The sequence below is a fragment of the Vidua macroura genome, chromosome 4 (genome assembly GCF_024509145.1).
Source record: "Vidua macroura isolate BioBank_ID:100142 chromosome 4, ASM2450914v1, whole genome shotgun sequence".
In the NCBI taxonomy this organism is placed as follows: domain Eukaryota; kingdom Metazoa; phylum Chordata; class Aves; order Passeriformes; family Viduidae; genus Vidua; species Vidua macroura.
Genome location: NC_071574.1, coordinates 73,114,164 through 73,126,594, shown reverse-complemented (window position 1 = coordinate 73,126,594; position 12,431 = coordinate 73,114,164). Strand labels below are relative to the sequence as shown.

Sequence of the window (12,431 nt, the reverse complement as noted above, 5' to 3'; positions counted from 1 at the left end):
TCACTGGGATTATCAGCACAAGAAGGATGGGCATGGTTTTCTCTCCCTTTCTGCCTGAACCCAGAGCTGAGGATCTTTCAGGGCCTCCTTGTTGTAGATGTGTTTACCACACCTCCTGGCATCCTAAAATCCCTGGCAGGACAGGGATTCGCTGGGATTATCCCATGTTTAGGAAAGGGCTGAGCCACCAGCACAGGAGGGATGGGAGTTTTCTGCCTGAACTCAGAGCTGAGGATCCTTCAGGGCCTCCTGGCATCCTAAAATCCCTGGCAGGACAGGGATTCTGTGGGATTATCAGCACAAGAGGGATGGGCATGGTTTTCTCTCCCTTTCTGCCTGAACTCCATGCTGGGATCTTCCTGAGCCTACCAGGATGCCAAAAGGATGGGAATGAAAGGAGTTCACTGGGATTATCAGCACAAGAGGGATGGGCATGGTTTTCTCTCCCTTCCTGCCTGAACTCAGAGCTGAGGATCCTTCAGGGCCTCCTGGCATCCTAAAATCCCTGGCAGGACAGGGATTCTGTGGGATTATCAGCACAGGAAGGATGGGCATGTTTTTTTCATCCTTTCTGCCTGAACTCAGAGCTGGAATCTTCCAACAGGATGGGAATAACAGGGATTCTCTGGGATTATCAGCACAGGAGGGACGGGCATGGTTTTCTCTCCCTTTCTGCCGGAACTCCATGCTGGGATCTTCCTGAGCCTGCCAGGATCCCAAAAGGATCCCAAAAGGATGGGAATGCCAGGGATTCTCTGGGATTGTCCCGTGCTCAGGAAGGGTTGAGCTGCCAGCACTCAGGGAAGGTTTTGAGGTGGAGGATGAGGAGTGCAGGTGTGCTGGATGTGCCTGGCTGGTGTTGGATGAGGTTTTTTTTTAATTTAGAGATGGGGTAATTGAGAGGTGTTTAAAAAAACTGCTGCCCAGGGCAAGGGGTTGGGACTGGAGGAGCTTTAAGGTCCATTCCAACCCAAACAATTCTGGGATTCCAGGATTCAGGGAAGGAGACTTGAAAGGCACCCGGCTGAGCAAGACAGGGTGGGGTACAGAAAAACCAAGGGAAAACCAATTTCTGCAGCTTTTCCCATGGGGTGGGGGTGGCTGTCAGTCTGCAGGGGCTGGACATACCCATCCCTGGTGGCATTGGTAGGTCCAGACCAGCTCCAGGAGCGATGCCAAGGTCAGGATCCAGCCCTAGTCCCAGCTTGGATCCAACCCTAGTCCCAGCTTGGATCCAACCCTAGTCCCAGCTTGGATCCAGCCCTAGTCCCAGCTTGGATCCAGCCCTAGTCCCAGCTTGGATCCAGCCCTAGGCCCAGCTTGGATCCAGCCCTAGGCCCAGTTTGGATCCAGCCCTAGTCCCAGTATGGATCCAGCCCTAGTCCCAGTTTAGATCCAGCCCTAGTCCCAGTATGGATCCAGCCCTAGGCCCAGCTTGGATCCAGCCCTAGTCCCAGTTTAGATCCAGCCCTAGTCCCAGTATGGATCCAGCCCTAGTCCCAGCTTGGATCCAGCCCTAGTCCCAGCTCAACTCCAGCCCCAAGCCCACTATGGATCCAGCCCCAGTTTGAGCTTGGATCCAGCCCTAGGCCCAGCTCAGCTCCAGCCCAGCTCAGCTGCTGTGCCTGCACAGCTCAAGGTGGTTTAATTAATCACAGATCATTTCTGCAGTGCCTCCCCATTAACCCCCACAGCAAAGTAACTAATTACTCATTAAGGCAGGGAAGCTCTCTGGGACAGGACACTCAGCACAGAGCTCTGCCCCCAGCTCTGGCCTGGGTTAATCTGTGAGCTCCTCGCTGGCCTCGTTACTCATTAATGGGGCCCTGACTCATCAAAGGCTTTGGGATGAGGGAACCTCAAGGATCATCCTGTCCCACGGCAGGGACACCTCCCACTGTCCCAGGTGGATCCAGCTCCAATGTCCAGCCTGGCTTTGGGCACTGCCAGGGATCCAGGAGTGGGAAATCCACTCTGGGAATTCCAGCCCAGCCCCTCCCCACCCTCCCAGCCAGCAATTCCTTGCCAAGATCCCAGCCCAATCTCCCCTTTCCCAGTAGGAGCCATTCCCTGGCTCCTGTCCCTCTGTCCCTTGTCCCCAGTCCCTCTCCAGCTCTCCTGGAGCCCCTTCAGGGACTCCGAGCATTCCCTGGATTTTTCCCTTCTCCAGGGGAACATTCCCAGCTCTCCCAGCCTGGCTCCAGCCCTGGAGCAGCTCCGGGTTCTCCTCTGGGCTCTCTCCAGCAGCTCCACGTCCTCCTGCTGTTGGCCCCAGGGCTGGGGCAGCTCTGCAGGTGGGCTCTCACCTGAGGGGCAGAACCCCCCGTGCTGGAGCTGCCTCTCGGGCCACCAAAGCCAGGGGACAGGCAGGAGGGGACGTGGCTGAAAATGGCCCACAGGGCCGGGAGCGAGGCCGGCCAGAGGGACAGGAGGGGACGTGCAGAGGCTCCAGGAGATGCTGCGAGGGCCCTGCCAGCTGAGCAGAACGGGGTTTGCTGTTCCAGCGCCCTCCAGCTCCGTCCTGCACACCCCAGCACAGCTCCAGGACATCCCAAAACGCTCCTGACTCGTGCCTCTGCATGGTGGACGCGTCTCCAGGGGCCCCTCCGCGGCCGTGCAGGATGGGGGTCCCTGTGTGGGCACCTGGGCACCGCCAGCCCTCTCCCCCCTGGCAGGGGGGGAGCGGCTCCTTTACCTTTGGCCGCGGGCAAAGGCAGCGGCTGTTTGCCAGCCCGGAGCCGGGCACTCGGTGTCCCGGCCGGAACGGCCGAGCTCAGCACTTCTGGGCTCCGGGAAGCCAAGGTCGCCTTCCCCCCGCGCCGGGAGAGCGCTCGGGAGGGGCGCAGGAGCTGAGCCGGGGCGGCCGCCCAGCTCTGCGAGGTCAGGGGCGAGCTGGGCTTCATTTGGGCGGCTCTAGGGGGGGATTTAGGGGCTCAGCCCCGCCGCTGGCCCCGAGCCCTGCTCACGGCCAGGAAAACAAAACCCAGCCGCGGCTTTGGCTCCTGCCTGACCCGGCTCAGCCCACCCCGGCGCGGGCACAAAGGGCACAGTGTGTCCCCAGCGCGGGGAGGGGGCTCAGGAGGGTCCCCCGGGGCTGCTCGGGTGGGCGATGTCACCCCAAGGCACCGCACCGAGCCCTCCCCTCGTGCCCCAAACTGCTCCGGAGGCCGTCACGGGGCTTTCCGTAGCATTTTTTAGGGATTTCAGCCGAGGAGGCACCTGCACAGCTCATGCTGCAGCTTTATCTCCCTGCCCCGGGGGGAAGGAAAAGGGATAAAATGCCCCGCGCAGGGTTTTGCTGCAGGAGGCACGGTGGGAAGTTGTGAAATTTGGGGGGAAATCAGAACTGCCTGGGGGGACACCCCAGGGCCGGAGGGTTTTTGGGCTTGAAAGCTGCACTCGATTGCCAGCAGGGAGAGCAGAGTCCCTGGCTCTGTCCGGGATGCAGGGGAGGGTGGCTCGTTTTGGGGTCACTCCCTGCAGGTTTCCCCCCTAGCCCAGGACACAGTGCTGCCCAAATCCCGTGGCTCCCCACGGATCCATTCGGATACACCTGCCCAGGTGAGCTGTGGGGATCAGGAGAGCTCCGGAGAGCTCCAAACTCCTTTATTTTCAACGCCCTTTTGTATTTCCCCTACTCGAGCCTCCGGCAAAGCCCTGGGCGCCGGGACGCGGATCCTGAATTACAAAACGAGTGTCCAAGGGATCGGAGCGGAGGCAGGAGGAGGAGGAGGAGGCTGGAATCCCGCTCCATCCCCTCCCGCCATCCCGCTGCTTTCCCAGAGGCATTCCCGGGCTCCCCGCTCCAGCCGGGCTCTGTTCCCCGGTCTCGGGACGCCCTCAGCTGGTGACTGGAAATGTCGGGAAAGGAAAATAAAACTTCCATGGCATTTTGCCTTTTCATCGCGCAGCGCCCGCGGGGGCACGGGCTGGGAAGGCCGGAACCCAGGGAATGCTGGTACCCGGAGAACCCTGGCACCCGCAGTGGCGCTGGCACCCGGGGGATTTTGGTACCCAGGGGATTTTGGTAGCCAAAGATGCTGGTCCATGGGGGGATGTTGGTACCCAGGGGGATGCAGGTACCTGGAGGATGCTGCTACCCAGGGGCTGCTGGCACCTGGGAGTGCTGGTACTGATGGATGTTGGTACCCAGGTGATATTTGTACCCAGGGGATGCTGGTACTTCGTGGATGTTGTGGGGAGTCTTAATTTCTTTCTGCCAGGGTCGGGATTAAATCACGAGATGCTATTTCGTGTTCAGACTCAGGTGTTTATCAGTTCTTATCTCTGTCACACTCTCACAAACCCTGGGTTCTGCTGCCCTTCAACAAACTAAAAATGCAGCCCCATCTCTCTCTCTGCAAGGCCTTTAAGGATAAACTCTCCAATTAACAAATGACACCTCGATTATTTTCACTTTTAACCCAATAACCAAACACCCGTGCCTGCAATGGGGACTTTATCCAATTACACAAAACCACCCAAACCCATGGAGGAGGAGAAGGAGAAGGAGAAGGAGAAGGAGAAGGAGAAGGAGAAGGAGAAGGAGAAGGAGAAGGAGAAGGAGAAGGAGAAGGAGAAGGAGAAGGAGAAGGAGAAGGAGGAGGAGGAGGAGGAGGAGGAGGAGGAGGAGGAGAATGACCAGCCTCTGCCCTAAAACCTCCATCTTGTTTTATTACTACATTCTAAACCCCTAAACTCTGAGTTTCCCAGCCTGTGATATCACACTCTTCTATCCAAACTCCACCCCACAATCCCAGTTCCACCATTCCAGTCTGGAAGCTTCTCCACAGCCCCAGGTCAATGCAGAGTTCTCCTGGGGTCAGCACAGAAAGTCTGGAATGCTCAGGGTTCCAACAGCCAGAGGATGCTGACAGCCAGGGGATGTTGGTACCCAGAGGGATGTTTGGGGATGTTGGTGCCCAGAGGGATATTTGGGGATGTTGGTACCCAAAGGGATGTTTGGGGATGTTGGTGCCCAGAGGGATGTTTGGGGATGTTGGTGCCCAGAGGGATGTTTGGGGATGTTGGTACCCAGAGGGATATTTGGGGATGTTGGTACCCAGAGGGATATTTGGGGATGTTGGTGCCCAGAGGGATGTTTGGGGATGTTGGTGCCCAGAGGGATGTTTGGGGATGTTGGTACCCAGAGGGATATTTGGGGATTTTGGTGCCCAGAGGGATGTTTGGGGATGTTGGTACCCAGAGGGATATTTGGGGATTTTGGTACCCAAAGGGATGTTTGGGGATGTTGGTGCCCAGAGGGATGTTTGGGGATGTTGGTCCCCAGAGCGATGCAGGTTTCTGGAGGATGCTGGTGCCCAGCAATGGTGACAGCCAGGGGATGTCCCAAAAGCAGCTCTGTCATTTCTCCCCGGGCAGAGCTCTGCACCTGGAGTGGGAATCCCAAAGCCAGCACATCCCTGGGGTCACAGAGAGATCCCAACACCAAAGAGCTGCACAGTGAAACGGGGACATTGAGGGGATGAAACCCCTAAAAATGGGAGAGCTGGGAATGTTCCCCTGGAGAAGGGAAGGCTCCAGGCAGAGCTCAGAGCCCCTTGCAGGGCCTGGAGGGGCTCCAGGAGAGCTGGAGAGGGACTGGGGACAAGGGACAGAGGGACAGGAGGCAGGGAATGGCTCCCACTGGGAAAGGGGAGATTGGGCTGGGATCTTGGCAAGGAATTGCTGGCTGGGAGGGTGGGGAGGGGCTGGGCTGGAATTCCCAGATTTGCTGTGGCTGCCCCTGGATCCCTGGCAGTGTCCAAGGCCAGGCTGGACACTGGGGCTGGATCCAGCTGGGACAGTGGGAGGTGTCCCCAGTCATGAACGGGGTGGGATGGGATGGGATTTAAGGTCCCTCCCAACCCAACCCATTCCAGGATTCTGGAGCCCCCCTGCTATGGCAGAATTGAGAATGTTCCCCTGGAGAAGGGAAGGCTCCAGGCAGAGCTCAGAGCCCCTTGCAGGGCCTGGAGGGGCTCCAGGAGAGCTGGAGAGGGACTGGGGACAAGGGACAGGAGCCAGGGAATGCCCAGAGGGCAGGAAGGGAGGGGACCTCAGGAAGCTCTGAGGTTATTTGATGCAGAGAGCCAGATCCCAAAAGAACATCCCTGCCCAAGAGGGGATGGAAAAACCCCCACGGATGCAGGTGAGGAGAGGGGGGGATATTTTAGCAGCAGCCAGCCCAGGGAGGCTTCCCAGCCCCACCAACCCCAACAGGAACCAAATCCCAGAACATTCCCAGTGCCAGGGTTGGGAGCTGCAGAGGGATTTTTGCTAATGAGTGTCCCAGGCAGGGAGGAAAGCTGAAAGCAGGCAGCAGGGCTGGCTGGGCAGGAGGGGTCTGGCAGCTTGGCAGGATTAAATGAACACAGAATTAATGAAAGGGCTCAGAGAGGGGAGGACACGGCTCCAGGAGGGAATTCTGGTGCCTTGCTGGGTGAAGGCAGTGCTTAAGCCAGGATCCCCCTCCCTCCCTCCCTCCCTGGCAGGAATTCACCCACCCTCAAAGACACAGCAGAAACCCCAGAGCAGACACGCTTCATGATTTTAATGATTTTAGAATTTTCATGATTGGAGAGCCAGGGGGACAAAATCTGAGCTGCAGGGTTGGGGTGGAGGGGGCACAGAGGGGCACTGGGCATTTCCAGGGCACACAGGGCTTCAAAACAACTTTTCTGCACCAGCTCTCCAGAGGAAAAGCCTCTGTGTGTCTGTGCCTGCTGGAATCTGATAGGAAAATGACAAAAAAACCCCACAAATAATTAAAAGGAAGGGGCTGAAACCCCAAAGGTTTGGACCCAAAACCTGCAAGGGGAGCAGGGCAGGAACTCAGGGCTGTGTCTTTGCTCAGGTTTCTGAGAGCTGCTGACCCCAGCCGGGCTCCCAAAATTCCCAACTCCTCCAAGGCCAGCTCCCTCTCCTGGCGGCTGCTGGTGGGAAAAGCAGCGGGAGAGGCTCTGCTGCGCCTTAACGCGGAATTCAGAGCAGCCCGGCCCCGCAGGAGGAGCGGGAGCCCCGGTGAGCAGGGGACAGAGCCGGGCTCTGCGGGGACATCACCACCCCAGGGCCAGGAAGGGCTCCCGTGGGGCAAAGGGGACACAGCCCCAGCCCTGCTGTGGCTTCTGCGGGGCTGGCAGAGCCCCCGTGTGCTAGGCAGCCCTTGGCTCCCACGGACTCCTGAGTTTGAACCTTCCAGGGCCATTCCGTGGGGACCTCTGCTCCCAAATCCCTGGGAGCAAAGGGATGCCAGCCCTGCCAGTGAGGGCACAGCAGCAGGAGCTGCTGCCCAGCCCCAGAGGGCACCAGGGCTGTTTATAAGGCACACAGAGTGTTTTAAAATCTTCCCAAATCCCAGGCTTCGAACACGGTCCTGCAGGAGGCACCAGGAAAAGGCTGAGCTGGAAGCAAAGCAAGGAGGCAAAGGTGGAGGAGCTCAGATGTCAAAGAAATCCACGTGTGCTCCGGAGGGAAAGGAATCCTCCTGCAGGAGCCGGAGCAGCTTCTGGGCTGACACGGAGCTGTCGATGAGCTGCCCCTGCTCCTGCAGCCTCTGGAAGTGCTGGCGCATCCCAGCGTCTCCAGTCCTGGTCCGCGCCAGGAGCTGCATGTCCGTGTCCAGAGGCCCTGGGAAAAAGGACAAAATCACCACAAAAATCACTTCAGGAGAAAGGAAAATCCTTGTTTTCCCCTCTGCTCTAGAGCCAGGCTGGGAGAGCTGGGAATGTTCCCCTGGAGAAGGGAAAAATCCAGGGAATGCTCAGAGTCCCTGAAGGGGCTCCAGGAGAGCTGGAGAGGGACTGGGGACAAGGGACAGAGGGACAGGAGCCAGGGAATGGCTCCCACTGGGAAAGGGGAGATTGGGCTGGGATCTTGGCAAGGAATTGCTGGCTGGGAGGGTGGGGAGGGGCTGGGCTGGAATTCCCAGATTTGCTGTGGCTGCCCCTGGATCCCTGGCAGTGCCCAAGGCTAGGCTGGACAGTGGGAGGTGTCCCTGCCATGGCTGGGGGTGGGATGGGATGGGATGGGATGGGATGGGATGGGATGGGATGGGTTTTCAAGTCCCTTTCCCCCCCAACCCATGCTGGAATTCCATGATCCTGATGGAAAAGCTGGCTGGGAGATGGCCTTTGATTCCAGCTGCCTCATCCAGCACGAGGAACTGGCCTCCCACTTCTGCTGCTTGGGGGCTGCAGGGGCAGGAGCAGGGCTGGGCTGCAGGAATGCCCATCCCCAAAGGCAGGAGAAGGTGGACAAGCAGCAGGGAGCTGCTCTCCTCACCCGGGGCGTAGCTGAGCACGCGGACTCCGGGCTCCTCCAGCGCCAGCACGTGGAACATCATATCCCGGGCAGCCTTCCCGGAGCAGTAGAGAGCCCAGCTCGGGAAGGGCTCCAGGGCACACAGGGAGGAGATGTTCACCACGGTCCTGCGGCAGCCAGGCCGTGCCCCAAAGGCCCTCAGGGCCGTGGAGGTCAGGCAGAGCGCCGAGCTGATGTTGAAGGAGAAGTAGGTGTTGATCTCCTCCAGGTCGGTGAGGTCCAGGAAGGATTTGGAGATGTCTCCCAGCGAGCCTGGGAATGGCAAATGTGGAATGGTTTGGGGTGGGTGGGATCTTAAAGAACGTCCTGTCAGCACCCTGCCATGGAAGGGACACCTTCCACTGCCCCAGGGTGCTCCAAGCCCCAGTGTCCAGCCTGGCCCGGGACACTTCCAGAAAGATGGAAAAATGAGTTGTTGCAGATGGGATCAACCCCACAGCAGATCCCTCTGGCTGCCACGTTCCACACCCAACACTTCCAGAGCTTTGAGATCCAGCCCCTGCCGGGTCCCACAGCAGCCTGAGGAGCCCAGCCCAGCCCATTTCGGGTCACGCTGACCCGGCAGTGACAGGGGACAGGGACCTGCCCTGCCACCCCTCTGCCAACGCTTGGAGCACAATGTCCCCAGGGGCCACCACGGGCCCTCCTGCAGGTCCAGAATCCTGGAACCCAGGCGTGGTTTACAGCCACAACGGGTAAAAGGGCACCCAAGGCACTGAAGGCACGAGGAAGCACCCACAAGGTGGGGCTGGAAGTTTGTCTGAAGGTTTGGATTTGGGGAGCAGGGGGATGAGAAGGCGCAGGAGGGCAACCAGCTCTTCCTATGGCGCAGCAAAGCACTGCCAGGGACCCCCTCCCCAATTAATTCCTTTAAAAAACCCACGCCGGCACAGGCTGGAACCCCCGCAGCTCCTTTTCTCTTTTGGGTTATTTGCTGGCACCCCAAGCCCGGAGCGAGCCCCGGCTCAGCCGGAACCGCGCGGGGCTGACCCGGTCGGCCCCGGGGGCGGAGGGCAGCGGCTCGGGGAGGGGACAGGAGGGGACAGGAGGGGACAGGAGGGGACAGCCGTGTCGTACCGGCGTTGTTGACCAGGAGCAGGCGGCCGAAGGACGCGTCCTGCAGCAGCTCCCGCAGGGCAGCGCCCGCCCTCCGCAGCCCCTCCTCGCAGCCCAGGTCAGCGGCCACGCACTGCACCCGCAGCTCGCTGCCGCCGGAGCCGCTGCCGGGCTCACTCCCGGCGTCGCTCCCGGTGGCCCCGGCGCGCAGCTCGGCCGCCAGCTCGGCCAGCGCCGCCGCGGAGCGCGCCAGCAGCAGCAGCACCGAGCCGGGCCCGAGCTGCGGCGCCAGCAGCCGCGACAGGCTGCGGCCGAAGCCGCGGGAAGCGCCGGTCACCACGCAGGCGGTGGCGGCCCAGCGCCCCGCTCCCGGTGTCGCTCCCGGTCCCGGTGCCGCTCCCGGTGCCGGTGCCGCTCCCGGTGTCGCTCCTGGTCCCGGTGCCTCTCCCGGTCCCGGTGCCTCTCCCGGTGCCGCTCCCGGTCCCGCTCCCGGTGCCGCTCCCGGTGCCGATGCCCGCTCCATCCCGGAACGCAGCGGAGGGGGCGTGGGAACGCGCCTGCCCACGTGACCCGCCCCATTCACGCCCCAGCCGCTTTGTGAATGGCCGCTCGGAGCGCGCGGGCAGCGCCGCCGGCTCTGATTGGTCGGCCCGCTGCGCGCGCTAGTGGGCGTGGTCGGGGCGGGGCGCCCCCTTGCGGCCGCTGTGAGGGGCTGAGGCTCCCGTGAGGGAGCGGCGGGGCGGGAACGGGAGCGGCACCGGGAACAGGAGCAGGAACGGGACCGGGAACGGGCCTGGGACCGGGAACAGCAACGGGACCGGCACCGGAACCGGCATCGGAACCAGCAACGAGCGCGAACGGCACCGGGTCTGGTAATGTGGCTGCGTCCCTGGAGCGCCGGGCCTCGCCTGCCCGCAGCGCGGCCGCCCTTGGCCTTTCCCTCCCGTTACGTTTTTTCGATGCACTTTTCAACATATTTTCCAAATATTTTAATCAAAATTTATGCTTTTTAACATATATATTTATATTTAATTTTTTTCCCCTTTTATTATGCCTGCCCAGAGATATTTTCCAAATAATCAAAATTTATGCTTTTTAAAATATATATTTATATTTATTTTTTCCCTTTTATTGTGCCTGCCCAGAGATATTTTCCAAATAATCAAAATTTATGCTTTTTAAAATATATATTTATATTTAATTTTTTTCCCCTTTTATTGTGCCTGCCCAGAGATATTTTCCAAATAATCAAAACTTATGCTTTTTAAAATATATATTTATATTTTTTCCCCTTTTATTGTGCCTGCCCAGAGATATTTTCCAAATAATCAAAATTTATGCTTTTTAAAATATATATTTATATTTTTTCCCTTTTATTGTGCCTGCCCAGAGATATTTTCCAAATAATCAAAATTTATGCTTTTTAAAATATATATTTATATTTTTCCCCTTTTATTGTGCCTGCCCAGCCTTGTCCCCCCTGCCTCTCCTGCAGGGCACCAGAGCCTTCCCTGCCCTTTTCCCTCTGCCATCCCCACTTTTGGCACCCAGCCCTGGTACTTCACCAGGGAGTAAAAGCCCTCTCTGCTCACAAAAAGCCCTAAAATCCTTTCCAAAAAGAAACACCTCCGTGGGTGACGGTGCAAAGAGCTCTGAGGGAGGCTTTTTCCAAGGAATACCTGGTTTGTATGGGAGGAGCTGGCAGCAGGGCTTGGATTCCCAGCTGTTCAGTTCCAGGCAGGTAATGGAGTGGGATTGCACTCAGTTAAGCAGCCACAGACTGGGCTGGAGCCCTGCAGCACTTTAATAAAGCATTAAAAATTCACGGCGTGGCAAAAACCCAAGAGCGCTTATTTGTTTTGCTAAAGCGAATCTTACACGTTCGGCGGGATTAAGATCATCAGCAGAAAAATAAGACAGCAAATGTGTATTTTTTTTTTTTTTTTTTTTCACAAGTCGCTTCCTGATGGCAGAACTTGCTTCAGTCACTGCCAGTTCCCCCCTTCCCCCTTTGGCAGCTCCAGTCCCCTGCATCCATCAGGATTGCTGCCCTGCTTCCCAGCCTGGAGTGTCCCTGCAGCAGCCCAGTTCTTCCATCAGGAGATTCCTGATCCCTGCAGGCGTGCCCAGGGATCTGGATTCACCTTTGGAAGGTGTTCCTGCCCACGGTGGGAGCTGGGAATGGGATGGGCTTTAAGGTGGCTTCCGACCCAAACCATTCTGTGGTTCAAAGCAGGAGAGGGAGGGCTTGGGAAGGATTTCATTTTTAGCTGCTAAAAGTTGCTCCTGCTAAATGTAAATTTTTAAAAAATTAAAAATCAGTGGGAGGGAACTGGTGACCAAACGGGCCCAGAGCTGGAGCTGGACACTAGGGAAATTATCATGGAATCCCAGAACAGTTTGGGTTGGAAGGGATCGTAAAGATCATCTCATCCCAGGGCAGGGACACCTTCTGCTATCCCAGGCTGCTCCAAGCCCAGTCCAGCCTGGCCTGGGACGCTTCCAGGGATCCAGGGGCAGGCACAGCTGCTCTGGGAATCCCATTCCAGCCCCTCCCCACCCTCCCAGGGAAGGTCAGTGTCTGAAATTCCCAAAGTTGCTGTGCATCCCTCCCAGCCGGCGCTGGGGGGACTCCAAGCCGCGGCAGGGATGTGCTGTGCCTGCCCGGCCCTGCTGGTGACAGGGACAGAGGGCAGGGAATTCTCTGCTGCTGGGACAGCGCGGGGCAGATGGAGCTGGATCCGCACAGGGAATAGCAGGAAATCCCCAGAACTCTTCCATCCGTGCTCGGGCTCTGGTTGGGGGGGAGCAGCGCTGGTGTCAGGGGATCACAGAACCCTCAGGGCTGGAAAAGATCTCTGGGATCACAGAATCCAGCCATCCCAGCAGTGCCCAGGCCACCGCTGCCCGTGTCCCCGAGGGCCACATCCGCAGGGCTTCCAAAGCCCTCCAGGGGTGGGGACTCCAGCCCTGCCCCGGGAAACTTCTTCCAGGGTTTGGTTGTGTCAGTGACATCGAAAATCCAGAGGGATCTGAGGGCAGCTCCTTCCAGA

General features: G+C 58.6%; 1 protein-coding gene across 1 annotated transcript; it reads right to left on the bottom strand.

Moving 5' to 3' along the window:
• Window positions 1-6,538: 6,538 nt before the first annotated feature.
• Window positions 6,539-9,901, bottom strand: SPR (sepiapterin reductase). The gene is made up of 3 exons (XM_053976695.1): window positions 9,400-9,901; window positions 8,284-8,574; window positions 6,539-7,629 (listed from the first exon to the last, which is right to left on the bottom strand). The coding sequence occupies exons 1-3, from the start codon at window positions 9,899-9,901 to the stop codon at window positions 7,439-7,441; spliced, it is 984 nt and encodes a 327-aa protein (XP_053832670.1). The 3' UTR covers window positions 6,539-7,438.
• Window positions 9,902-12,431: the final 2,530 nt, after the last annotated feature.